The sequence below is a fragment of the Gorilla gorilla genome, chromosome 13 (assembly GCF_029281585.2).
Source record: "Gorilla gorilla gorilla isolate KB3781 chromosome 13, NHGRI_mGorGor1-v2.1_pri, whole genome shotgun sequence".
Classification (NCBI taxonomy): Eukaryota; Metazoa; Chordata; class Mammalia; order Primates; family Hominidae; genus Gorilla; species Gorilla gorilla.
In genome coordinates this window covers 106108280-106134121 of record NC_073237.2, presented here as the reverse complement: position 1 = coordinate 106134121, position 25842 = coordinate 106108280, and the positions used below count along the sequence as shown (strand labels likewise).

Genomic DNA, 25842 nt, shown 5'->3' with positions numbered 1-25842 from the left:
TTAGTCATCTCTGTGATGAATCAGTTACTTATACCTAGCCTTTTGTTTTTTGAGAACTCAACCTCTTTCCTCCACTCTGACCCGTTTCCAAAACCACTTCCTTCTATAACAGTAACATTTCTCGGCACAGGTACACTGTTGAGAAAAGAGATCTCTAACCAACTCCTCAAATTAGAGAAACTCAGAATACCAGAGCTGGAAGATCCTGAGAGATGGCTCACTGAAGATATGAGGAAACTGAGACTGAAGAGAGCGAAAGACTTGCCCAAGGTCACACAGCAAATGATTAGCAGAGCTAGAATTAACACTCTGGCTTTGTGACAGCTCATCTCATTTTCATTTAATACTCCATGAAGTTTCTCGTCTTCACTGGGGTTGGTCTGCCCCTAACTGATAAGGTTGGGAGATAAATTTTCCCCATATTTCTCACTAATTAAAGGAAGTTAAAAACCCTGTATTTCAAACACTTTAGTAAAACCCAGTGAAATGAAAGAGAATCTTAAGTGGGAAAGTGACAAGGTAAGCAACAAGACTTGATGCTTGGGGCAGACATGAAGTAAACAGGGCTAGTGTGGATCGAACTACCTAAAATCTCCGACAGTATCAACCCGAGGTCCACATGTGGCCTCCAGGGACCCACCACACACAATAATGGCATGGACAATGGCTGGTAATGGGCCCAAGCCAGAAACAATCTCTTGGGCTTTCTCAGTACGTCACTCCAACAAGAAGCAAAGCATACAGAAGATGTGGACATTCAAAAAATTCAAAAAAGGAAACGTCTGCAGATTTTGCTTTCAACAATTCCAATCTTATTTAGCCTATTTTAATTCCGGTTTCCAGGGAGCCAAAAATATAATCCTGACATTACCCAGGGAAAAGCTGTGCAAAAGAATGACAATCTATTTCTCCACTGTGGCAGCCGGGTTTTCCTCTTCCTTTGCAGCTGCTTTGGTGTCATCCCTTCAAGACCACATTACTTTGAATTTTAGCAAGAAATCTTGGAAGAATGGTAGAATTGTCTGGCCTTTGGTAAAGTAGACAGTTTTCCTGACCTGGATGATCTTTAGCCTGGTAAACCAAGGCTGTTTCTAATCCACTTCAAATGAAAGCTTAGCTCTACTGTGGGGCCTATGGAGGAGAGACTTCAGCTGTAAGCCAGAGCTACTCTCACCTACAGGAATCCCCAAAGCAGGTTTCACATATCCTTGGGTCAAAGTAGGAAGGCTCAGAAACAGTCTGAATCAAGGGTTGGGTTGTCCTTTATCCTTGTGTGTAAAGCCAGTTTTCTTATAAACATGATTTACTTCCCACTCTCCTTGGGGGGTTTCTAGGTATTAAAATGGGATTTCATTTATGGTCTATCCTTTTTTCCATTTACAGCAATCATTCTTGAACCTGACCATACAACAGAATTATCTGGAACACCCTTTTAAAAAACAGATTACAGGACTCCTTACTTGGATCACTAAATCCAAATTTCCTAGAATGAGGCCTGGTAATTCTTATTTTTAAAAACCTTCCCAAGTGATTCTAATGCTCAGGGTTTAATATTCTAGTTACATTTTTCCATCCTTCCTTCCTCCATTCCTTTCTTCTTCGTGGGCTGCCCTCAAAAGCTAAGCACCACATATAATAATTCTGGCAGAAGAACAACATTCGCCCTTCCAAACCACCACCAATTTATAAATAACATTTTGGAAAAAAACATGTCTGTAAACCTGGAACTTCTTGTACAGTTACTGGCACTGTAAAGAATCACAGAATAAGAATTAAAAAGTGATTATGTTCTTTCTTCTAGGAGGTATCTAGGGAAATAGACATCTAAGTAGAAATTTGCATGCTTTATTTGAAGTCTTTGCCATATTCAAAATGGCCTGCACATAAAGAATTAAGACATGGCCTAGATCCTACATACACTTGAAGTTCTGAGTTATGATACCATTATCCTTTTGTTATCTAAAATAATGGCCCAATTTCCCCTAGTCTTTCTTTGTAGAAATGTTCCTTGTTCTTTGGTTACTATTCTCTATTCCTCCTTCAGTGTCTTCAAGCTATTCTTAGTTCAACAACAAGGACGAAAATACCTTCAGAGCACAACTGTACTAATATACTTTATAGTTTGCAACTAGTTTATGTATCTCTTCAGGAGAATCTAATTGATTGCTGGGGGTGACTTAGACTACTGGGTCCAAATCTAAAGATCTACAGATCAATGTTTTGCCTTGAGTAATGAAGATTTCCCTTAAAATGCCTTTATTTAATGGTTCTGCATCTGATCTTATAGTTTTCAAGATTCCTATTATATAAAGATAAGATCGCAAATTTGATCTTGAAGTCACTTATATTCTCTCTTACTCTCTTCTTCCTTTCTCTCTGTATTCTTGCATTGTTTCAGTTAGTCCTCTTCATTTTTATTTTTATTTTTTGAAATGTAGTGTCACTCTGTTGCCAGGCTGGAGTGCAGTGGCATGATCTCAGCTCACTGCAACCTCCGCTTCCCGGGTTCAAGCGATTCTCATGCCTCAACCTCCCAAGTAGCTGGGATTACAGGCGCCCATCACCACACTCATCTAACTTTTGTATTGTTAGTAGAGATGGGGTTTTGCCATGTTGAGCAGGCTGGTCTTGAACTCCTGACCTCGGGTGATCCACCTGCCTCAGTCTCCCTAAGTGCTGGGATTACAGGCATGAGCCACCGTACCCAGCCGGTCCTCTTTCTTTTTAAATGTCTTTTCTGTAGTTTCCCTAATGCCGGTCCATTTTCCTGAATGCTTGCAGTTTTCAATTCAACAATCATGCTCCTGGAAAACTGAATTATTCATCCCCATTCTTCACCCTTCCCTGATCTGTGTTCCTTCCACTAAAAGTTGGCTGGCTGTCTCTTCCCTTGGTTTTGGGCTTGCTCATTGACTTGGTTCGGCAGATGGCTTGTGGGCAGTCTGAGCCTAGGCCTTGTTTCTGCTCAGCCCTCTTGTACCTCTCCCATTGCCAGAAAGAGACAGCATCATGGTTAGCCTGTTAGTGCAGGGTAAACAAGAGTGGACTCAGGCAACACGCAGATTAGAGTCACTTAGGTAAGCTCAGCCCTATCAGCAGAGCCATGCCAGCCAATCCACAGGGACTTTGTAACACCGTAGGGTGCTCATGTTTGCAATGAGCCTTTAGAACTATTCAAATGTCATTCTGTGAGCGAGAACTAAGCTATGTTCAACTACAGAGAAATGTCTTAGGTGACTGAGTGTCCTTTATGGGAAGAGAGATAACAGCTCTTTCTTCCCATGGGATTGAAGATTAAAGACACTAATAACCATTGTGGTAGAGAAGATGCCAGCAAGATGAAGAGAAGCAGAAGCTGACTTCCAGGGTGGAAGAAACTCCTCCCTCAGAAGGCCCTGCAGAGGAAACGATGCTTACCACAGTCCTGCTCCTACAGAAAGCAGCTCCAGGGAGCACAGCTCATCTCAGCACACATCCTGTGCCTATTTGGCCCAAAGTCACGACTAAGACAGAAGAAATGGCCCCTGAATCCAGGCCTCACCACCCACCCCTGTAGGCTATTGTGATTTCCTTCCTCTGGCTTGGGATTCTAGCTCTAAATGGGTGAGACTGCCTGCATACATTGAGTGTGCTCTTTATTCCGTTGACGTAAAGGAAGTAAAGGATAAAAAGAATTTTAACAAGTTTTTTTTTAGTATAATCGTGACCACCTGAACAATAAACCAGCCCCTAACCCACAACACCTCCTTCCAATGGTCAATTTACCCAGAAACTCAGTCTAAGTTTAAGACTCTAGCCTCCACACGCAATGGCTCATTCTACAAGTGCGAGTTACCACCTATTGGACCATAATAACAACATATTTGCATTCAAGCCAAGGTTAAACTGCCAATTTGATTGGAAGACCAGGTTTCCCAGTGACACTTAAGAAAAATAGAATAGGATGGACAAGGTGGTTCACACCTGTAATCCCAACACTTTGGGAGGCTGAGTGGGAAGAATCACATGAAGCCAGCAGTTCAAGACCAGCCTAAGCAACATAGTGAGACTCTTTCTCTACCCCCCCAAAAAAAAAAATGCTAGGCACAGTGGCATGAACTTTTATTCCCAGCTATTTGAGAGGCTGAGGTCAGAGGATAGCTTAAGTCCAGAAGTTTGAGGCTGCAGTGAGCTATGATCGCACCACTGCAGTCCAGCCTGGACAGCAGAGTGAGATCTCATCTCTTAAAAAAAAAGAAACAAAAAGAAAAATAGAAAAGGTCATGTAACTAATTTTATCCTATCTTCCAAATCCTTTCTGCCTTCTGTCTATAATAACACCTACTCTCTCTATATATATATGTATATGATATCCATATGTATGATATAAATGGTTGGTAACAGTTTAGCCTTTATCCTTTGTATTCTAAGAAAAAGCATGTGCATGTACATGGGTGTGTGTGAGTATACATATGTATATGTACACACAAACCCTCCAAACTTTTTCTTGGCCAGTTTCCTTCATAATGTTTAGCCAAGCTGCTCTGAAAGCTCTTTAAGACACGTGAGGACCTAAGCAAAGTAGGGACATAGGCTGACGTATGCCTTTGGGATTTACTCGGCTTGCTTTTCCCTTTAGTGACACTATTACAGGTGCCCTCAGAGTCTTAATTTGCTATTGGTTATAAATGGCTGGTAGCAGCTTAGCTATTACCCTTTGTATTTTAAAAGAGCTCATGCCAGGTGCGGTGGTTCATGTCTGTAATTCCAGCACTTTGGGAGGCCAAGGCGGGTGGATCACAAGGTCAAGAGATCAAGACTATCCTGGCCAACATGGTGAAACCCCATCTCTACTAAAAATACAAAAATTAGCTGGGCGTGGTGGTGCACGCCTGTAGTCCCAGCTACTCGGGAGGCTGAGGCAGGAGAATCGCCTGAACCCGGGAGGCAGAGGTTGCAGTGAGCCAAGATTGTGCCACTGTACTCCAGCCTGGTGACAGAGCAAGACTCCATCTAAAAAAAAAAAAAAAAAAAAAAAAAAAAAAAAAAAGAGCTCATAAGCTCAGAACACAGAGATGAAGCTCCAGGTGGTGAGATTTCAGGTAGAATTTGGTGGGATGGGTTGGAGGGACAGATTTGGTTCTAAGGCATCTATGCTTACCACCTTCCATCCCTATCTCATATCTCTCTGGCTAGGTGTCCTGGGACCTGGAGTGGCTATAGCTCCCAAGTAAAAACCTACATTATTGCTCTTGTGTGAGCCTGGCCAGTTATTGCCCACAGACAGTTCGCTTATCTCCCAGATTGAAGTGATCAGATCCTGGTTGAGAATCATAAAGAAACCACTCTCTGAGCAGTGAAAGCAGACAATACAAAGTTAATTTTTAGAGCACGGGCACATAACCTACAGAGGTGCTCTCACTCAGCACTTCCGCACTCTTCATTTCAATCCCAAGACTGTTGACTACAGTTTTCACATTTCGAATTGACCAAATACAGCAAATTTGAAAACAGACTCACTACAGCAGCAATAACAGCTAACAACCTGACCCGAAGGAGGAAAAAGATGAAAGCTAATATAAGAACTCAAAGGGAGCACCTAGTGAAGGGGCAAGCTGCTCACAACACCTTGTGGGCCCATGAAGCCATCACTGTGCTGTATTACAGCCCAGTGCAATAATTAGTACTCTTTGCAGCCACAGAAAAGGATGAGATCATGTCCTTTGTAGGGACATGGATAGAGGTGGAGGCCATTATCCTTAGCAAACTAACACAGGAACAGAAAACCAAATATTGCATGTTCTCATTTATAAGTGAGAACTAATGATGGAACACACGGACACGTAGAAGGGAACAACACACACTGGGGCCTTTTGGAGGGTGAAGGGAGGGAGGAGGGAGAGAATCAGGAAAAATAACTAACGGGTACTAGGCTTAATAATACCTGGGTGGTGAAATAATCTGTTCAACAAATCCCCACGATACAAGTTTACCTATGTAACAAACCTGTATTTGTACCCCTAAACTTAAAATAAAAGTTAAAAATAAAAATAAAAAATTATTAGTACTCTGTGTCATAACTCTGGGTCATCTGGAAAAGTTTAAACAACATCAATGTGCTTTGTTTAGGAAGAAAATTCTCAAGTACAGGAGAAGGTTAACAGTATTGAGAAAGGCCACCTAGAGGAGAGCAGTGGTTACTGCACCGAAAAACTGTAGCATGGGTTCCCTGGGCTGGAAGCCACCTACCTCTGAATGTTATCTTCAAGTTGCTTGACTCTGAACTCATCTTCTTCAGACTGCCGCCTCCTGGCTTCCTCCTCTTCGGCAGTTCCAGCGGGTATGCCCTGCAGCAGCCATTTCTCCCGAAGCACTTTGGACTGTGGAAGTGAGGGAAGACAACAGACAAGATGATACTTTTCAGTCCACACTGTCCTCTCCCTCTGCAGTGGTGCTGTTTTAGCTCCACCCCTCACCAGCGCTGCCTGAATCGCTGCCTTCACCTCCTCACTAACGTGGCTCCCTACTTCCCTCTAGACCAACACCCAAGGAGATTTATTTCTATATCATTTTCTATTATTAAAAAAATTTAAAAATAGAACTGTATAATGAATGACCATGTAACCTCATCTAGATTTAACAATTATGAACATTTTGCCATATTTTCCCATATATTTTTCATCAAATGATTTTAAACTAAATAACAACCATATTTTACCCAACAATATGTCAGTATGAGTCTCTAAAAATTAAGAACATTTTTCTATGCAACTGTAATTTAATTAAAAAACTTCCTAAGACCACCTAATATCTGGTCCATATTAAAGTGTTTTAAAAAGATTGTCAAGACTCTTCTTCAATGACTCCCTTCTTTAATGACTCCCAATCATCTTCAGCAATAATCTCCAAATGTTATAAAAATCATATGCCCCTAGGTGGGCACAGCGGCTGATGTCTGTAATCCCAACACTTTGGGAGGCTGAGGCAGGAGGATTGCTTGATTCCAGGAGTTGTAGACCAGCTTGGGCAACATAGTGAGACCTTGTCTCTACAAAAAATTAAACAATTAGCTGGGTGTGGTGGTGCACGCCTGTAGTCCCAGCTACTCGGGAAGGCTGAGGTGGGAGGATCGCTTGAGCCAGGTAGGTCAAGGCTGCAGCGAGCTGTGACCGTGCCACTGCACTCCAGCCTGGGTGATAGAACGAGACCCTGTCAAAAAAAAAAAAAAAACCATACATCCCATGTTTGCAAGTGTACTACGATATGGTACAGTGGAATAAAAAGCTTTTGTTTCAGGTCAATGGTTTGGAGGCAGCAATTACTGCTTTGAGAAGGGAAATGAAAACAGTTCCAGAAAAAAACATGTTGAAATTCCCTAAAAGGAAGAGCAAGGAGAGGTAGATGTGAGAGGATAATTTTGATTTAGGTTCCACTTATATGGTCCCTAGATGGCGGACGGCAGCAGCTACTGACCCTGTACATCATGGCTAGGGACCAGTGACCATGCCCATGGGCAGGTCAGTGGTCACCAGAGGGGACCACAGTGAGGATGCAGGGCACATGAACAATTCTTCCCAGAAATAGTAAGTAACCAAAAGAAGAGCAGGAGCAATGGCTATTAAGCCAGCTAACACAGAATAAAGACCTGGCTCTTTGGCTCCCTGGCTCCCTGGCATCACTTCTGTCCAGAATTTCATTTGATCTCATCAGGCAGGGTGAGCGAGGTGAGAGGAAAGAACTCTTCTAAAGACTGAGAGCCAGGGAATGGAGGCTTGGAGCACTCCCTGAAGCTCTTATGAGCGAAGGATGCACAATTCCATAGACTCTCATTTGTATGCAGCATTAAGGGCATTTTATTATGAACTTACGAGTCTTTAAAAATAACCAACACTGGGCTGGGCACAGTGGCTCCCGCCTGTAATCCCAACACTTTGGGAGGCCAAGGCGGGCGTATCACCTGAGGTCAGGAGTTCGCCACTAGCCTGACCAACATAGAGAAACCCCATGTCTACTAAAAATACAAAATTAGCCAGGTGTGACGGCACGCGCCTGTAATCCCAGCTACTTGGGAGGCTGAGGCAGAAGAATCACTTGAACCTGGGAGGCAGAGGTTGCAGTGGGCTGAGATCATGCCACTGCACTCCAGCCTGCGCAACAAGAGCGAAACTCCGTCTCAAAAAAAAATTACCAACACTTAGTATTAGTAAGTTAGACTTCACTAATGGTCCTGATTCACCATTCTATTGAGAAGTCCAGGGGTCATCTGGTGCTGTAGACACCCTGCTCCATGCCCAGGAGCAAGTTCAATCAACCTGGAATTCCTGCACTTCCAGGATAGACTCTGTGTTGACAATACATCATCAGTGTGGGTCCAGGTGACCATGGTTTTTATTGATGTTATTCTTGCCTTTTCATTACAAATCATTGTTTGTAGAGATCTCTTTGATTACTCTTGCAGCACATAGGCAAATTTATGGTACTTGACCTGTAATTTTTTAATAATTAGGCTTAAAGACTTGAGTTTGTTCACATAGAATTATTCCTAACTATACTCTTACAGTGATTATAGACAGGATCCACCCCCACACCCCAATATGCGTAAACAGTTATGCATCACTGGTGACATGCTGCCTGTTGAATGTGCTCTGTATAAATAGTGTGCATCTACCACCAGGGTAGGTATTAAAATGTACAGTTTTTACATTATAGGGCATTGTATGATAATATAAAATCATGTGTAAAAGAGTGCAGTACAATTTGCTTACGTTGGTTGCTTATCAAAGCTTTATCAGAGATTCTTTCCCATTGGAAAGTGGGAAAGGGTGGGGCAAATCGGTTGCTCTTTCTACAAAACATTCAGAACCATTGTTCTCCACAAAAACCTCTCAAAATTTCCCAGACAGACCCTGTTTTGCACATTATGAGAGGCCATTTTTAATCAATTAATGTTTTTACATTTTTATTCAGATACTTAATCTGTTGTAGGCACAAAATAAATTGTTCATTGGTAGCAATTCTGAAGTAGAAGAATGATTATTGCTTTGCTTTTCTTGAACTATAACTAGGCTCTGAAATTTACTCTCAGGAAGAGGGTAGAGACTGCAAGAGGCCATGCTGAACAGTGGCTAACAGCCTGAGCTCTGGAACCAGTCTGCCATTTACCAGCTGAGTGAGCTTGGACAGGCTCCTTCGCCTCACTGAGCCTCAGTTTTCTCATCTGTAAAATGGAGAAAATAGCAGTGCCCAGCTCAGAGGGTTGTTATGAGGATTAAAGGAGTTTATAGGCTAAAAGGGCCACATACATACTTAGTACTATAGAAATGTTTACTATTGTTGTTGTTCATCCTGTTCCCTTGGCCTCTGCTTTATTTACCTAAGAAAGAACAAGTAAAATACCACCAGAGAAGCCTTCCACCTCTACTGGCTCTGAGACACACTCTATGGCCCTTTCATACTATCCTCAAATTCTTTCTTTTTACATCTGTTCCCTCTGTAGCCTGCTGGTTCCTGGAAGGCTGGGACTGTCCTTTATCCACCTTCACATTCACTGTGTCACCTAGAATTTCCCAATTCATCCATTTATTCATTCAGTCAATGGAATTGTAGCCCAATTCCCTAGAATGAATGAGTAAATGGATGAACTGGGAAATTCTCAACTTTCCTTCTCTCTAATTATTTGGGAGGGGTAGGGACCACACTTTCAGGGTGCTTCCTGTGCTAAAGATGTCCAAACCACAGATAGTAAAAACCTTAGGATTCTGGGGGATAGACATCCTGGAAGCCTTGGCGTTGGTGTGGACCCTTCTGGAAAGGCAGCCATGGACAGTCCTGGCTGTCTCCACACCAGCAGGGATGTTCTGCAGCCACATCTTCTTGCAACGTGAGTGGCTGCTCTTGGAATGTTCTCTCTGCTCTTCTTCACACAGTGCCTCCTGCCATCACATGAAGGGTCTAGCCCCTCACTTCTCACCAACTTAGCTGCCACCATGAGCAGGTAGCTCTGGCCAGAGCAGCCTGGTGACTCTGGTCACCCAGAGGTGCATGTCCCTCTACTTCCATCTCTTTTCTTGATACAGGCATGACATCATTAAGAACATCCCAACAGGAGGAGCCAGGAAGAGAGGCTCCAACAGACAAAGGCAGTAGTGGGGCTGGGTGTGGTGGCTCATGCCTGTAATCCCAGCACTTTGGGAGGCCAAGGCAGGTGGATCACCTGAGGTCAGGAGTTCGAGACCAGCCTGGCCAAAATGGTGAAACACCATTTCTACTAAAAATACAAAAATTAGCTGGGTGTGGTGGCGCATGCCTGTAATCCCAGCTACTCAGGAGGCTGAGGCAGGAGAATTGCTTGAACCCAGGAAGCAGATGTTGCAGTGAGCCGAAGATCACGCCACTGCACTCCAACCTGGGTAACAGAGCATGACTCTGTCTCAAAAAAAAGAAAGAAAGAAAAAAAACTGGAAAAGGCAGTGGGCCTGGTCTCAGAGAATCCTGTTTCACAAAGGTGTTTAGACATTTTTAAGAAGCCGAAAAAGCATAGTTGATTTTCTACTTGGCTCCAAAGTCATGCTTTCAGGGGAAATCACCAATTCAAAAGGCTTCCTTAACCGACTCCAGATCCCCCTTATGTTGTCTCCAACATGTCTCCAAATGGAATGGTGTATACTGAGTGCACCATCCAAAGCACAGGGTCCCCTATACTGTGCTAGCTTGTATTGGCTGCCTCAGTGTTTCAGAATTTAGTGGAAGCAGAGCTCAATAAAAATAAAAATTAAAAAAACTTTTCTCTGTTTGTGGCCTTTATTGTCTAAATAACATACATCAAAAAAAAGTATCATAGCTAACATAGTATCATAGCTTTAGTAGAGATAGGGTTTCACCATGTTGGCCAGGCTGGTCTCAAACTCCTCCCAAGGTGCTAAGGACTGTCAAACTTCACATTTGTCAAATGAATGTCGTCATGGCAAGTCAATACAAGGAAGGAGCAGGTGGGGAGCTGGCAGCTGGACAAAGGGAACCTTGACAGGGGCTTCTGAAAGGAGGACAGAAGGAACTCCCAAAGTAAATCTGTTTCTGGCTCTACTGGCCTGGCCAGCTTTGGAAAACCAAAAGCAAGAACTGAGTTTCCCAAACTTCAGTATGCATAAGGACCACCAGGAGAACTTCCTAAGATACAGATTCCAGGACCCACCCATGGAGATGCAGATTCTCTAAGTCTCGCATAAGGCCTGGGAATTTGAATTTTAACGAGCTCCCAGGTGATGCTGTCATTGGCAATGCCAGACTGAGGACCACGATTTGAGTAGCACAGCATGAGGACCTATGACTATCCAAATGCTTGAAGAATACACAAGCTTTCTCAATGGCTGGTCGAACACCATAATCTAAAAGAACTCCCCATCCTCTCCTTCTGTGTCCCCAGCTCAGGAGCAGTGGCTCTCTTATCCCTTTCCTAGGTGCCAAGAACTCTGCCAGTCCCTGAAGTCACAGCTCAGGAAGACAGGCAAGTCCCTACTCTCACCCAAGCCTTCATCTCAATAAACAAGGATGCAAGATAATTTCAGACTATGATGCTGCCTAGGAAGAGGTAGACAGGACAATGTGACAAAGAGGGACCAGGGGAGGACATTTAAAGTGGGAAAGGTCTCTCCGATGACTTGAACATTCAAGCTGAGATCTGAGATCCGGAGGGGTGTTCCAGGTGGAGGGACTGGCAAATGTACCAGCCTGGTGGTAGGACAGGGTTTGGTGTGTTTGCGGACCGGAACAAATCCCCGAGTGGCTGGACCATAATAAGTGAGGTTGGGGTGGGAGGGCAGAACAAACTGAAGATGGAGAAGAAGGCAGGGGCCAGATTAGGTAGGATTCTGTAGCCTTATTAAGGAGTTTGCTGTGTCTTCTAAGCCCAATAGGAAGAACACATTGCAAGGGGCAGGATTACAAAGTACAAGTGATGGGAGTTTATTGCATGGTTCAAGTGACAGAGCATATTAGCTTGAAACAGAAGAGAGACAGAAGAATCAAAAGGCATGGTGGTACATTCTGGAGGCAGAATCAGTGTGACTTGTAACAGATTAGATGTGGGCTGAGAAAAAGGGAAGGATTAGGGCGATGCACAGATATTTGGTTTGAGTGAAAGGGTGAATAGTGGTATCATCAATTGGAGACAGGGAAGAGTAGAACAAATGATAGAAAAGCAGAAAATAAAATCTTTCATTTTGGGCATGTTAAGTTTCAGAGGCTTCTAAATGAAAGTGACATCCATCTAAGTGGACATGTCAGAAAAGCAGTTGAACATGGAAGACTGGGATTCTCAATTTGGCAGTCATATATACATAAATGGTATTTGCAGCCATAGTACTGGGTGATGATGGTGACAATAACGATAATTCTTATAGAACTCTTACTGCTTTATGTGCTTTACATGTAAATCCACTTAACTTTCACAAGCATCCCATGAGGTAGGTGCTAACATTAACTTACTTATCCATGGTATCATACCGAGTGAGCTGTAGATCTGGGATTTGAAGCCAAGAGGTACACTCTGCTTTCTTGCCTCTGTGTAAGATCACCCAAGAATCCTTTTTTCTTTTTTGCTCAAATAGGATTTACAAAATCATCAGGTGCCACTGATCCACTTCATAACATGGAAAACTATTTTTCAGCTCCTCTAATGGTGGGTTCCATATTGATGCTCTCTCTCCCCCACTTGCCCCTGAGTTCTCACAGTCAGGGCTGTATCTTTTATTCATCCACGGAGGCTGACAGACATGTGAGGAATTCTTGGAAAATCATGGACATACACTGTACTTTAGCAAATATAAAATCTTGGATCACTAAAGCTAAAAAAAGATCACAGAGATCATCTAATCCAATCTTTTTCATCTACAGCTAAGGTAACTGCAATGAAGTCACTTTTCTTACTTTCCTTTATTTTTTATTTTATTTTTGTAGAGATGGAATCTATGTTGCCCAGGCTGGTCTCGAATTCCTAGGTTCAAATGATCCTCCCACCTCAGCCTCCCAAGTACTGGGATTACAGGCATGAACCACTGTGCCCAGCCTAGATACCACTTTTTGAGGTGACCCCGGTGAAGAGTGAGGCATGTCTGGAGAGGCTGGGTGGGGCAGATTGGGGAAGTAGGAGGTGAATGAGAACTTGTAATAAGTCTCCAGTTGTTTCCTGGTCAGATGTTTGTTATTTTTATAAAGTCATATCTGGCAATCTTTTTTACTTGCACATTCTGGCTTTGATGTCATACATAGATAAGACTTCCTTACCCTCACTATAAAAATATTCACCTGTGATTCCTTTGTGTACTTTCATGATTTTACTTTTTACTCTGGATCTTTCATTCATTTGTAATCTGGCTGAAGCTGATATTGGCTATTCTAGTGGATGATGGTTGGAATATGGCCAAATTCAATTTTATTTTATTTTATTTTATTTTTTAATTTGAGATGGAGTCTCATTGTGTCACTCAGGCTGGAGTGTAGTGGTGTGATCTTGGCTCACTGCGACCTCCACCTCCCAGGTTCAAGTGATTCTCCTGCCTCAGCCTCCCAAGTAGCCCAGCTAATTTTTGTATTTTTAGTAGAGACAGAGTTTTGCCATGTTGGCTAGGCTGTTCTCGAACTCCTGACCTCAGGTCATCTGCCCGCCTTGGCCTCCCAAAGTGTTGGGATTACAGGCATGAGCCACTGCGCCTGGCCTAAATTCAGTTTTCTAACAGAAAATGGGTTAAACTCAGCATGAGGCAATAGCTGTGTTTGTGTTTTCAGTCATTTATCTGTGTCCTGTCCCTCCTTCTCTTCCCCTATCCTTCCCACTCTTTCCTTTCTCTTTCTTGACTCTCAATAAATAAGATCTTGGTTTGGTTTTGAGATTTTGTTATATGCTTCAGTCCACCCAGGGAGAAGCCGACCCAAGACTTCTGATAGAAGAAATCAGGTTTTAACTTCCATTCAAGCTCTGGGTATGGAAACAAGGGAGGAGATCTAAGGTTACTTTACACTGTGTACTGTGCCTATCTGTTCAATATTTTAAAATTTGAAATAAGCCTTTCACACATCCCAGTAACAAGAAAAAGTCTAAAATTAGTGCTAAATGTTCAAAACCGGGAAAGACACTGTAATATCTTTGTAGCAAGTCTTCTGATACCTTCAGGCTCTTCAGCAAATGACCTTAGTGGGTTGACAATAAATATTTCACAGGGTCACAATTCAGCCTTTCATCTTTTTTCATTCAGCTTTCTTGGAAGAAAAGGCTGTGGTCTTCAAAATATAATGACAATTTTTATAGCTTGGATTAGAAGAAAACTCTAGTGAGGGTTCCCTGCTCATGAATAAGTAATTCAAAGGCAGTTTATGTATTGAAGACGTGGTATTAGCAATTTGATTCTGACAGGGCCAATTCTGTCAGGCAAACCTTTGTAAATACAACAGTCTCCAAGGAATTCATGTTGCAGTAGGTACTGAGTGCCTACTCTGTGCTGGGACTTTGAACAGACCAATAAAATAGACAAATCTCTGGCAATTCAACCGAGGGACAGAAGGAAATATTAAATTCCTTCTGCTCTAGTATGATATAGTAGCTGATTTATTTTAAAAAAAATCCATATCATCACAAGTCTCATTATAAAAACAATAAAAATAAATAATTGTTCCTATGAAATAAAAAGCCAAGACAATTTTTCAAAAGAATAATGATAGTTCTTGTCTTATGAAATATTACAATATATTAAAAAGCTATAGGGATTAAATGAGAACGATACTGGCACAGGAATGGGCAGATTAATGGAATAAAAAGAATCTATAAATGGTAGACTCAAATGTAAGTCAGAAATATGTAGGTGATAAAGAGGACATTTAAATCAGTGAAGGAAAGGATGAATTAATCAATAAATCACATTGAGACAAGCAGCTCAGCATCAGTAAAAAGTAAAGTTATATTCCTACTGCATACCTCGTCTGTAAATAAATTCCAGATGAATTAATGCTATTGAAGTATAAGAAACATCATAGCTAAGAGTTTGAGATGGAGACATTCTTTTCAAGGAAGACATCAAAGTCAGTTATCCTAAAGTAAAAGAATGCTCCATGGGATTTTATAAAAATTATAAGTTTTTGTATGGGTATTAAAAATAACCCACATAAAAAAGAGTTAAAGGTTAATGTTATTCCAATGCTAATGTTAATATAATTTCATTTTACCCACAGGTTGGTGAGCCCTGTGAACGATGGTTACATATCTTAATCTACAGAAATATATGGGGGAAAAAGTACAGAAGGATTTACCTCTGCATGGGTTCTATCTGAATGGTAAGTATAGAGTACATATGTTTTTTCTTTATATTTTGCTGTACTTTTTAATTTAGTTTTTGCAATGATTATACATTCTTTCCTTTTGTAATCATCAAAAATAATATAGCTATAAAAATTGCTTACTAGTTCTACTTGTAATGCTTAGAAATTATTACACCACACTACATATAGCTAAGGATGCTTTAAAAATACGTCTGAGTTTAATTTGGCCTGGAGTTCAAAGTATCTTGAGGTTTCCTAATCACTGGGATGTAGGAGTTAGTATTTTACCATTTTATACTTTAGTCTTTTACTGTATTGTGGAATTTGCTCAAAGTCCATATACAAAGTGATGATATTCCATTTTGTAGAGTTGCTCACTATATGTTCCTAAATATTGCAATAAGTAAGTCTTCTAAAAATATATATGATTGCCAAAACTACTATCTTGCATTCTATTTATTTGCTTTGACCACAGACAGGTGAATCTGTCTAAATAATTCATCTCATTGCATGAGAATAAGTGTCCACAGGCTATCTGATAATTCCCACATGTGAGAATTTTATCTTAAGACATAGAATATGAGAATTATACAAAGAATATGAAAATTATATCTTATAAACATGACAACTAACTCTAATGCAAGGAGAATATTTTTTTCTTAGAGAATATCTAGGATTTTGCAAATTAGTGAAACAAATATTGATTACTGACATATTTCCTAATATTCTCTACTTCAAGGAACTTCAATAATCACTGTGACATGTCTCCACATGATCTAAATTTTCTGGAGTCCATCACAATATATTTAGAGTAAGAGAGACAGCAATGATGGTAACTGGCATCTCACTAAATGAATTATTCCAAAGGAAACATTTCTTTCAAAGAGAACAGTGGCCTGGAAAGAGCTCAGTCTTTGAAAGCAGACAGCCCAGGAGTTTCTCTCAGGCTCCCTCACTTATAGTCTCTATGGTCTTGGGCAAATCACTTGACCTCATGAGTTTGTTCCCATAGCTGTAAGACAAAGAGAGTAATAACTGTCTTGTGGTCATTATTGAGGGTATGTGTTTAAAGTACCATGCACGTGTTAGGCACTCAAAAAAATGGTGACTGTTACTGACGGTGGCTAACAGGCTACCAGGAGAAAACTGGCTGACTCCTTGGAGAGGCTCACAGAGAAGAAAATATAACCTCCACAAATGTACTTCCATCCAGGGGCGAGGCCACTAGGCTGCAAACTGGATGATTACAGGGAAAAAGTCTCATGCTATTCAAGTTCAGTCACCAGTTTATTGATTTAAAGTGAAACATATTCCTTCCTAGTGCCTAAAGTGATCATACCCTTCAATCAGGCAACCCTTTCCTCATATCAAAATAACTGAATAATTATAGGGAGGATGAATTCAGAACAAAGAGAGGCAAGGTACTGAGGGAAGTTTCACTTGGGCCTCACTGTGGCCTGAGGACCCTCCTCACCTTACCACTGACCCCACCTCACCAGCATACAGAAATTCAGGACCTCCCAAAGCTGGGGGGGTCTCTCTGAAGGTAGTACTAGACAACCACTGCCACCTTTGGAACCTCTGAGCTGTCCTTTTTCAGTATTCAAGGCAAATAACTCACCCTCATTCTGTCCACACAAGCCTCTCCCAGAGACATACAATGCACTCACCTCCACTTAGTAAGTTACCATCATCTCCAGTCCTCCCCACCTCACCCACCTCCTGCCCTGCAATAGCAAGGTTGCCATGGTGCGAGTGTTGGGTGTTCCCTCAGATAGCCAATCTCATCAACTGTGTGAGGATTTTACCAAGATAGCCATAAAGAACTAGCTGATTCCCTTGTTTCCAAGTCCTTGAGAAAAACCTCACTGCTTCCCCATACAAGACCAAGTTAATTTCTACTGTTGTTTCTGTTGATTGGATGGATGGATGGATGGATGGATGGATGGATGGATGGATGGATGGAAAGATGGATGAATGGATGCATAGACAAAAAATGAATATGCAATCCCAGCACTTTGGGAGGCCAAGGCGGGTGGATCACGATGTCAGGAGATCGAGACTATCCTGGCTAACATATGGTGAAACCCCATCTCTACTAAAAATACCAAAAAAAAAAAAAATTAGCTGGGCATGGTGGCGGGCATTTGTAGTCCCAGCTACTCAGGAGGCTGAGGCAGGAGAATGGCGTGAACCTGGGAGGCGGAGCTTGCAGTGAGCCGAAATCATGCCACTGCACTCCAGCCTGAGCGACAGAGCGAGACTCCATCTCAAACAAACAAACAAACAAACAAATGAATAGATGTAATATGAACAGAATATACTAATACTGCACTGGGCATCAGCAATAAATGAGCCCTTGGTATCTTATTTGGCACCCAGGATCATGAGAAGGGAGACCAAAAAAAAAAAATCCCTTGATGTTTTGACATATGTTTATTCCCTCACTGGATTCAGGGAATACAAAAGCAAAGAACTACGTTGAGCTTAAAGTGAGGCTGTCTAGCCCAAAGCAGCCTCTCTTTTTTCATTCGGTCCTCTTATTTAAAAGTTCATCTTTAACCAGAATTCACTGAGGTTTTAGTACATGTTGATCTCTTACAAGCACCGTACTGAATGGACTGTACTCTGAGCCAGAGACCTAGCTCTGTGCAGATTGACCTTGAACAATTCACTCAGTTCTATTAGGTGTTTTTAAGGCCCCCTCTCTGTGAGAAGAGGATACTAATTTTAGCCCTCCATCCTCCCTCAGGAATGTTGTGGGGAAAGAGCAACAGCACCGGGGATACAGAGCAAGCTCCTACAAAGAAAGATCTGTCAATGAATTTATATTGATGAACAGAGAGAAACAGGCAATATCCTCAGTATCATGCTGCTTTTCTTCCTTTTAAGCACATTTCTCTGGTTAAGGTAAATGGCAAAAACTGATAAACATGCTAAGCAGATATAGGTCATGCTGCTATTTTCAATCCGTAACTCGCTTGCTGATGGTTCTCATTTTGGGTATTCATTTAGCACAATCCTGTTTTCTACAAAAGGACAGGAAAAGTAGCCATAAAGGTTTATCTTGTTGAAAAAAATCCAGATAATTCATACCGAGCATCAACCCGAAAGTCAGCACCACCTTCCCACCCAGCCCTCTGAGCAATGCAGCTCTGTGCAGGCAATGTCACAGCAACATGAGGTAAGCAGGAGAAGGTTTTCCTGCCAAAAAGCCCAGGAGCAGTCAAAGGCAAGCAACAACTCCCGGCTGGCCATTGGAATGTGGTCACATTATTCTCTGAACATGTGAAAAGCGACATTCTGCAACCAGTGGGGTCCTTGTGACAGTGACAGAGCTTTCTCCTGAGCTGTAATCAATTATGATGCTTAAGTGCATCATGTTTTAAAGAAAAGTAAACAGCTCTTGTGTGCTGTCTCTCTCTCTCTCTCTCTTTTTAGATGGTACCATGGAGACCCGTCTGAGTCAAATCATTTCAAAGCCATCTTTGACCAACTGCTTGCTCTCGCAGAACACTTTCAAAATTGTTAAAGTACAAATAAAATAAATGAATAATCTGAAATACACAGTGTTGCTCTTTTATCAGATCACATCGTTTAATCTCCCTTTTCTCCATATCAAGAAAGGAAATAGTAATATTTTTAAGTGAATAAAAAGAACGTTCTGTGAAATATATCTTTTGGGGTCTCTGAGCAAACACACCCAGCACCTATGCATGGGAGAAACAATCCTGAAATGCTGCCTCACCCACCCTGTGAAGTATTCTCATCCAATTTCTATATATAGCCACCACACTTCACATGCACAAACCCTCCACCCTGTCCACATGCACACTGTAATCTTATGCTTGCAGAAATTGGAATGCTGTAATAATGCCCTGAATTTGAGAAATTCACAAGAAAAGCCAAGAGATGGTTTCCTGATTGAATGAAAAAGGCTGGTTTGGTTGGCGGCAGTGCCTTCACGGCAGGGCAGGCACTGCCCAGCTCTCCGGAGTGTGATCTGCATGTCTAATAATGGAATAGGTTCCTGGGATCAGCCGCTTACCTTGGAATGCTGCAGCAGAAGTATCTGCTCGTCAAGCTGTTGTCGCTTGCCTTCTATTTCAGTCTGCCTCTTTCTTTTTTCCTTGAAAATAAAGAGAGAGAGGCTGTAAGAGTGGGTGGGTGTTGGCTCCAGAAATTTTAAGGCAGAAAGCAGCAGCAGCAGCAGCACACATCTGTACAGACACTTCTAGAGACACCAGGCACACACGCAGTGTCACCTGCCCCACCGTCTCTGGGTGTGTTGCAAGCAGCAGCATTCTCCTAACATGTCTGCTGTAGGCTCGAAGAGTGGGAGAAATTCTCCTCACTCAGCCAGGCTGCAAGAATTTAATCCAAAAGAAAAGACGGTTTCTACACACACACACAGACACACACACACACACATACACACACACACAGAGAACCATGTTCTGTGCAGTGTTAATTTGGACACAAAGAATAAAAATGTCTCAATCCAAAAAACAGAGGTTCTTACAAACTGCAAATACCATAGAATAAAACAGTGGGAAATTCTGGGTGAGATTTATTTGATCAAAATCACAGACATAAATAAGCAGACGTTGTTTCAAATTTTGTAGGACAAATCACCCAGTTGGACATACCAAACAATGCAAATGAAATGGGTTATATTTGCTGCCACTAGCCTTGGGGTAGCATTTCATATGGGTGGGGCAGCTGAGGTTATGATAAATATGAAATCTGGAATCTGTCTGTCCGGGTCCAACTCCCAGCCCTACCACTCACTACCTGTCTGACTTCTGACAAGTTCTTCTACCTCCCTGGGTCTTGGTCTTCTCGTACATAAAGTGGAGATAATAACTGCACCCAAACCACTTAGTTGTGGAGTGGATTAAATGAGATGATGTAACGTAAAAGGCCTAGAACAATACCTGGCACAGAGTAAGTGCTCAATGTTATTTGTTGTTAGTCTTATTGTCATAAGTTTACTTCTAGGTAATGCCTAGAAGCTGGTTGTAAAAGGATATATTTTCCTTGCACTTCCACTATAACCTTTCCATTAGAGTGTACCCTTCATATTTTTCTTCTCTATACTTCTCCATGTCGACAATAAACATCATATGAATGTGATTCATGAGAACAGAAAGGTCGGCTCTCATGATAGTTTCCTTGTTAATGTTCTGTTTCCAAAGCGTACAGGAGTGGTTTGCTGAGACATTTACTATACTGGAGCACTTTTGTTTACTCACATACACAGGGAGAAACTTATTAGATAAGACATAATGGCATTTGACAATACAACAGCCAAATCCTAGGGACAACAACAATGCGGAAGCCTGGCTGCTGTGCTCGGTGTTAATGGAAGTTTTTATTTTATGTAGTCGCTATGTTTCCGGGGCTATGATTGTACCATTGCTATTCAAATCAATGTAATAATAATGTGTATTACAACCAAGGTTTTCTGTGCAATGCCCAGACCTTACAAAATATTAGCTCATAATCTTAAGCCACTAGAATATGATATCTAAGTCACGGATATAATCTCCCTGACAAAGTAAGACGCATGAATATTTTAGGAATGTAGTACCATTTACCAAAGAACTCCAATCAATGGTGCATAATTGATGTTACTTAATCCCAGAGTGTGTGCAAGACCATATAATATATGACAGTAGATGGGAAAAGTGAGGCACAGTGGGAACAGCCCACATCCAGCATCTCAGAGATGGCACATGATAAAGCTAGGGCTTCCCAGTCCAGCTGCTATCTCTACATTCTAGAATCTCTCAAGAGTAGACTTACTGGACTTTGTCAGTCATTCCCACTGGCTATCAAGATATGTAGTTGTCCTACATTTAAATACAGAATCAAGATGTATGCCATAGATATGAGAGGCTGATGACTCAAGATTTCCACAAATATTAATTGAGTGTCATGTGTTCTCATTACATGTCTTGTCATTTCCAAACCATTTCCAGGCTTTCCCACAGCTGTGACTTTGTTCCATCAGAAAGTCCTCACTCCAGAGTTGCCCATCATCATATTGGTGAACCATTCTCTGAGCAGAAGAAACCTGACCAGGCAGTATGGGCAGTGGACCTTTACATGCTCAAGCAGCAGGCTCATTGGTGATCACTGTAACTGACATGGTCATGAAGGATGTAGAGTTCATGTTAGTCCTTTAAGAATGGGTAGGATTTAGGGCCGGGCACACAGTGGCTCACACCTGTAATGCCAGCACTTTGGGAGGCTGAGGTGGGTGGATCACCCGAGGTCACGAGTTTGAGACTAGCCTAGCCAACATGGCGAAACCCCATCTATACTAAAAATATAAAAATTGGCCAGGTGTGGTGGTACATGCCTGTAATCCCAGATACTTGGGAGGCTAAGGCAGGAGAATCACTTGAACCCAGTGGGTAGAGGCTGCCATGAGCCAAGATCACACCACTGCACTCCAGCCTGGGCGACAGAGTGAGACTCTGTCTCAAAAAAAAAAAAAAAAAAAAAAAGGAATGAGTAGGATTTAGGTAGATACAAATAGGCAATACATTCCAAGCAAAAGGAACTAGGTGAACAAGGGTAGAAATGCACTGCATATTCCAGGGACAATGAGGAGGAAAATCTAACTGGTTGTAGGGCTTGCCTTTAGGAACAGAGATCAATGACTCAACAGATTGGCTAGGACTATACCATGGAGGGCCATGAAGTTTAGATTTTATTGCATGGACAATGCAACGTCATTGCAGGGTTCTAAGCTACAGAACGATATGGTGAAATGGCATTTTAGGAACATTAATCTGGCATTCATACACAAGGTGGATTAATAGGGGCTGATACATTTTTCCTATAAAACAAAAAGTAAATATTTTAGATTTTGTGGGACATACAGTCTCTATCGCAACTACTGAATGCTACCATTGTAGTTCAAAAGCAGTCCTGGACAATATTTAAATGAATGAGTGTGGCTGTGTTCTAATAAAACTTTATTTGCAAACACAGGTAGTGGGCCAGATTTGGCCCACGGGTCCTAGTTTGCTGACCTGTGGATTCAAATATCATTTAAGTGCCTTGGGAGGATGTTCCATTCACCCGGTTGTGCAGTGAGGATGGATGAACTAACAAGCCTCCTAGCTTAGAGCTGTACCAATCAGAATGGAAAGAGAAGGACAAATGGAAGAAACAGAATTGATGAGACTCAAAACTAATAGGATCTGGGGGGTTAGGCAAAGTGGTGTTTTGGCTTTTAGTCACACGGACCAGAAAAGCGCTGGTGCAGGAAGGGGTAAGAGTGGGAAAGCAGTAAGGCTGAGCCCATTTGTGCTGTAGTCATACATTTCCCCTGAGGAAACTCCTTATTGGGTTAGAATTTGGAACTAAGCAGTTGTTAGCACATACAACCAGGCAGCGGCATTAGCATGTTTACAACTGCATTCTAACTGATGACCCTGGGCCTGGCCCCATGACAAGGACCCACTGTGCATCCACAGCTATTGCAGGATTCTTTGACTAGCTGAGTTCCCTTTCACAGTGAATTTTTTTTTTTTTTTGAGACAGAGTCTCAGTCTGTTGTCACAGTCTCAGCTCACAGAGTCTTAGTCTGTTGTCACAGTCTCAGCTCACTGCAACCTCTGCTTCCTGAGTTCAAGCGATTTTCCTGTGTCAGCCTCCGGAGTAGCTGGGATTACAGGTGTGTGCCACCACGCTTGGCTAATATTTGTATTTTTACTAGAGATGGGGTTTTGCCATGTTGGCCAGGTTGGTCTCAAATTCCTGACCTCAGGTGATCCACCCACCTCAGTCTCCCAAAGTGCTGGAATTATAGGTGTGAGCCTCCGAACCCAGCCCATAGTGATGGTCTTAAAGTCACTTCTAGGTGGACAAGAGGCAACCAGCCTACGCTCAGAATTAGATATGAGTCAAACGACAACAAGTTTGCATAGGACACCATTAAGGAACTCACTTGCAGTTTCTGACACTTGTTTGATGGCTGAGGTCTGAGCTGTGCTCCTCACCAGGATAGCCCACTGGTTTCCAGATTTCTCCTTCCCTTAACCAGGACAAAACCAGTAACTCTTGGGGCATTCAGTCTCATCCACTCTACAACTCTACCTCTCCTTTGAGCTGCAGATCCCTATACTGAACTGCCAACTATTTGTAGTCACTCCCCCAAACAAACACATGCAGTCACCATCTCAAGCAATCCCCCACCATCTACCTTCACACCTGTTCCTTCTTCTATGTTTCATCTCAGCAAATGACACTACTTAAGTCAGAAATCTAAGTCATCCTAGACACTTACTTTCTTGAAAGACCAAGTCATGTTGATTCTGCTGGCCAGTTTCCACATCTTTTGCTTCCCCACTATAACCTTGAGTATTGCCTTAACCCTCCTTCCTTTATCTCCTACCTGGACATGGAGACTATTCCATATTAGCATCTTTAGCACACCACAGAACTTATCTCCAGCTGGATTACTGTAGTGGTTTCCTTATTAGTCTCCCTGCATCCATTCTTGGCTTCTCCAACTCAATCTCCACACTGCTGCCAGAGTGATATTCTAAAATGGAAATCTGACCACCTCCGACCCTTGCCTAAAACCAAGGATGTCTCCCCATTGCCTACAGTACAAAGAGCAGGTTCCCTAGCATAGCCAGTGAGGCTCCTGTCTATTTCACAGCTTCATCTCAAGCCATGGCCCCCTACCATGATCCAACCTCAAAGACTACTTGCAGTCTCCTGATCTTCCGGGCTGGTTTATGTCTTCTTAGTTTTGCTCTTATTGCTTCCTCTAACAATAATCGATGTCCACTGCTGCTTCATTTGACAAAAAACAATTCATCTATGATGGCACAGTTTAAATATCCATGAAGCTTTAATGAACATCTGTCAATTTTGATCTGCCTAGTCTTCTTTCCTTTGGGGAAACACATCTACCCTCACTGTAAATGGCTCTGGTGGAAATGCCAGTCATGGTTTGCTCATTCCTGCCACTAGGACTTGTTTGTGAGCCAGGTTAGGCCAATCATGCTACCTTGTTTCTTTGCAATAGCTATTGATCCAAGGGATAGCTAAGTGAACTGAGAAACACCAGTTAGAGACATTTCTAGGGACAGACACATGGATACCAGGAGAGAAGTGAAAAAACATACCACTAGGATTAAGCTGAGATGATGTACTTCTGAGTAGCAATTTTTCCAAGTCACATAAAAGAAATGCATCTACATTGAAGAAAATAAAGTCAACATGCAGAGGGAGGCAGAGCTGAAAGAGAAAAAAGGGTCCTACTACATTGTTTGAGTCCCAGATCTAGTCATGCATGAAGCCAGAACCATCCCCAGGCTTCCTAAATTATATACACTAATAAATCTCCCATTCTCTTAAGCTAGTTTGAGTGATGTTTCTACCACTTACAACTCAAAGAGTACTGACAAATACAGAAGATTTTTCTGTTCCCTCCAAATAGATTGCATCACTCCCTCCTTTCTCTTCCCTCCCCACAGGCTGCGGATTTTTCTACATTAGACCTCAAGCACTGTAGCACTTTATATACTTAACTATTTACACATCTTCTCTCTCTAACAAACTATGGGCTCCTTGAGGACAAGGATCTTGGCTGACACATCTCTAAAGCCTAGAATATTGTATGATGAATACATGTAATTTATGCTTACTGAGTATCTCCGAGTGTACTATCCTCTTTTTTCTCTCTTCTACTTGTGTTCCTGTTTGTCCATATCCCTCATTCAAATGAATTACGAATTTGTACTCATGACTTCAATAGAAGCAAAATACATTATTAAAAACACATTGGCCATCAGTCCATAAAACCAGAAGTGTCCTAATGCTAAAGACATTAACCCACATGAAATAAATTACTGTTGCTATGCATATGAGGAAAGAGTTGAAAAGGCTAATTCTGGGAAAGAATCATGGAAAGCTTATTCTGGGGAGAAAGGCGGGGGAAGTGGAAATTCCAGGGAAAAGCATAATGAGCTGACAGTAGCAACCATTCGGGGCAGTGTGCCTCAAGAGACATCTGGAATGACATGATCTCAGTCCACTAGAAAGACTTCCAGATTCCTCCACTATCTGGGAAGGCTAACAAGCCACTTTCATTCACTTTCTATAAATTATATATTTTCCTGGCAAGTATTTTCTGGAAGGATTATAACATGATAGAACATGTTATAATCATAACATGTTCGTAACATAACACGTAAACTATTGTTAAAGAGCACCCATAGAGAATGAAGCACACTCTGTTCAATAAATATAATGAGAAGACAGATATGGTAAGTACCTGTTGTTAGGAAAGCCTATTTCCACCTTTTTGCTCCTTGAGACTCCCTCTTCTCTCCTGCTGACTGTGCTGCAACTGGAGCACTAGGAGATGCCAGGCTGTGGCTGTGGACAAGGTGGGTGTCCCAACTGAGTGTGTGAGAAACAGGGAGACAGGGAAAGAGGCTAAGCAGGGAAGGTAGTCAGAAGCAGAAATAGGGTGTTTCCTTTCCTCCACTGAACCCCCATTCTAGCTTGCGCTGATACCTCGCA

At 42.0% G+C, this 25842-nt stretch overlaps 1 protein-coding gene across 6 annotated transcripts in view; it reads right to left on the bottom strand.

Annotated features, from left to right (window-relative positions):
• PALM2AKAP2 (PALM2 and AKAP2 fusion) overlaps positions 1–25842 on the bottom strand; it is a 533118-nt gene that overhangs the window by 286264 nt on the left and 221012 nt on the right. For all 6 annotated transcript variants that reach the window (XM_055351792.2, XM_063696659.1, XM_063696660.1 and 3 more), the window contains 2 exons: positions 19334–19414; positions 6229–6359 (listed from right to left, as the gene is read on the bottom strand). In XM_055351792.2, the coding sequence (XP_055207767.2) occupies positions 6229–6359; positions 19334–19414 (212 nt within the window). The remainder of the gene's footprint in view (positions 1–6228; positions 6360–19333; positions 19415–25842) is intronic.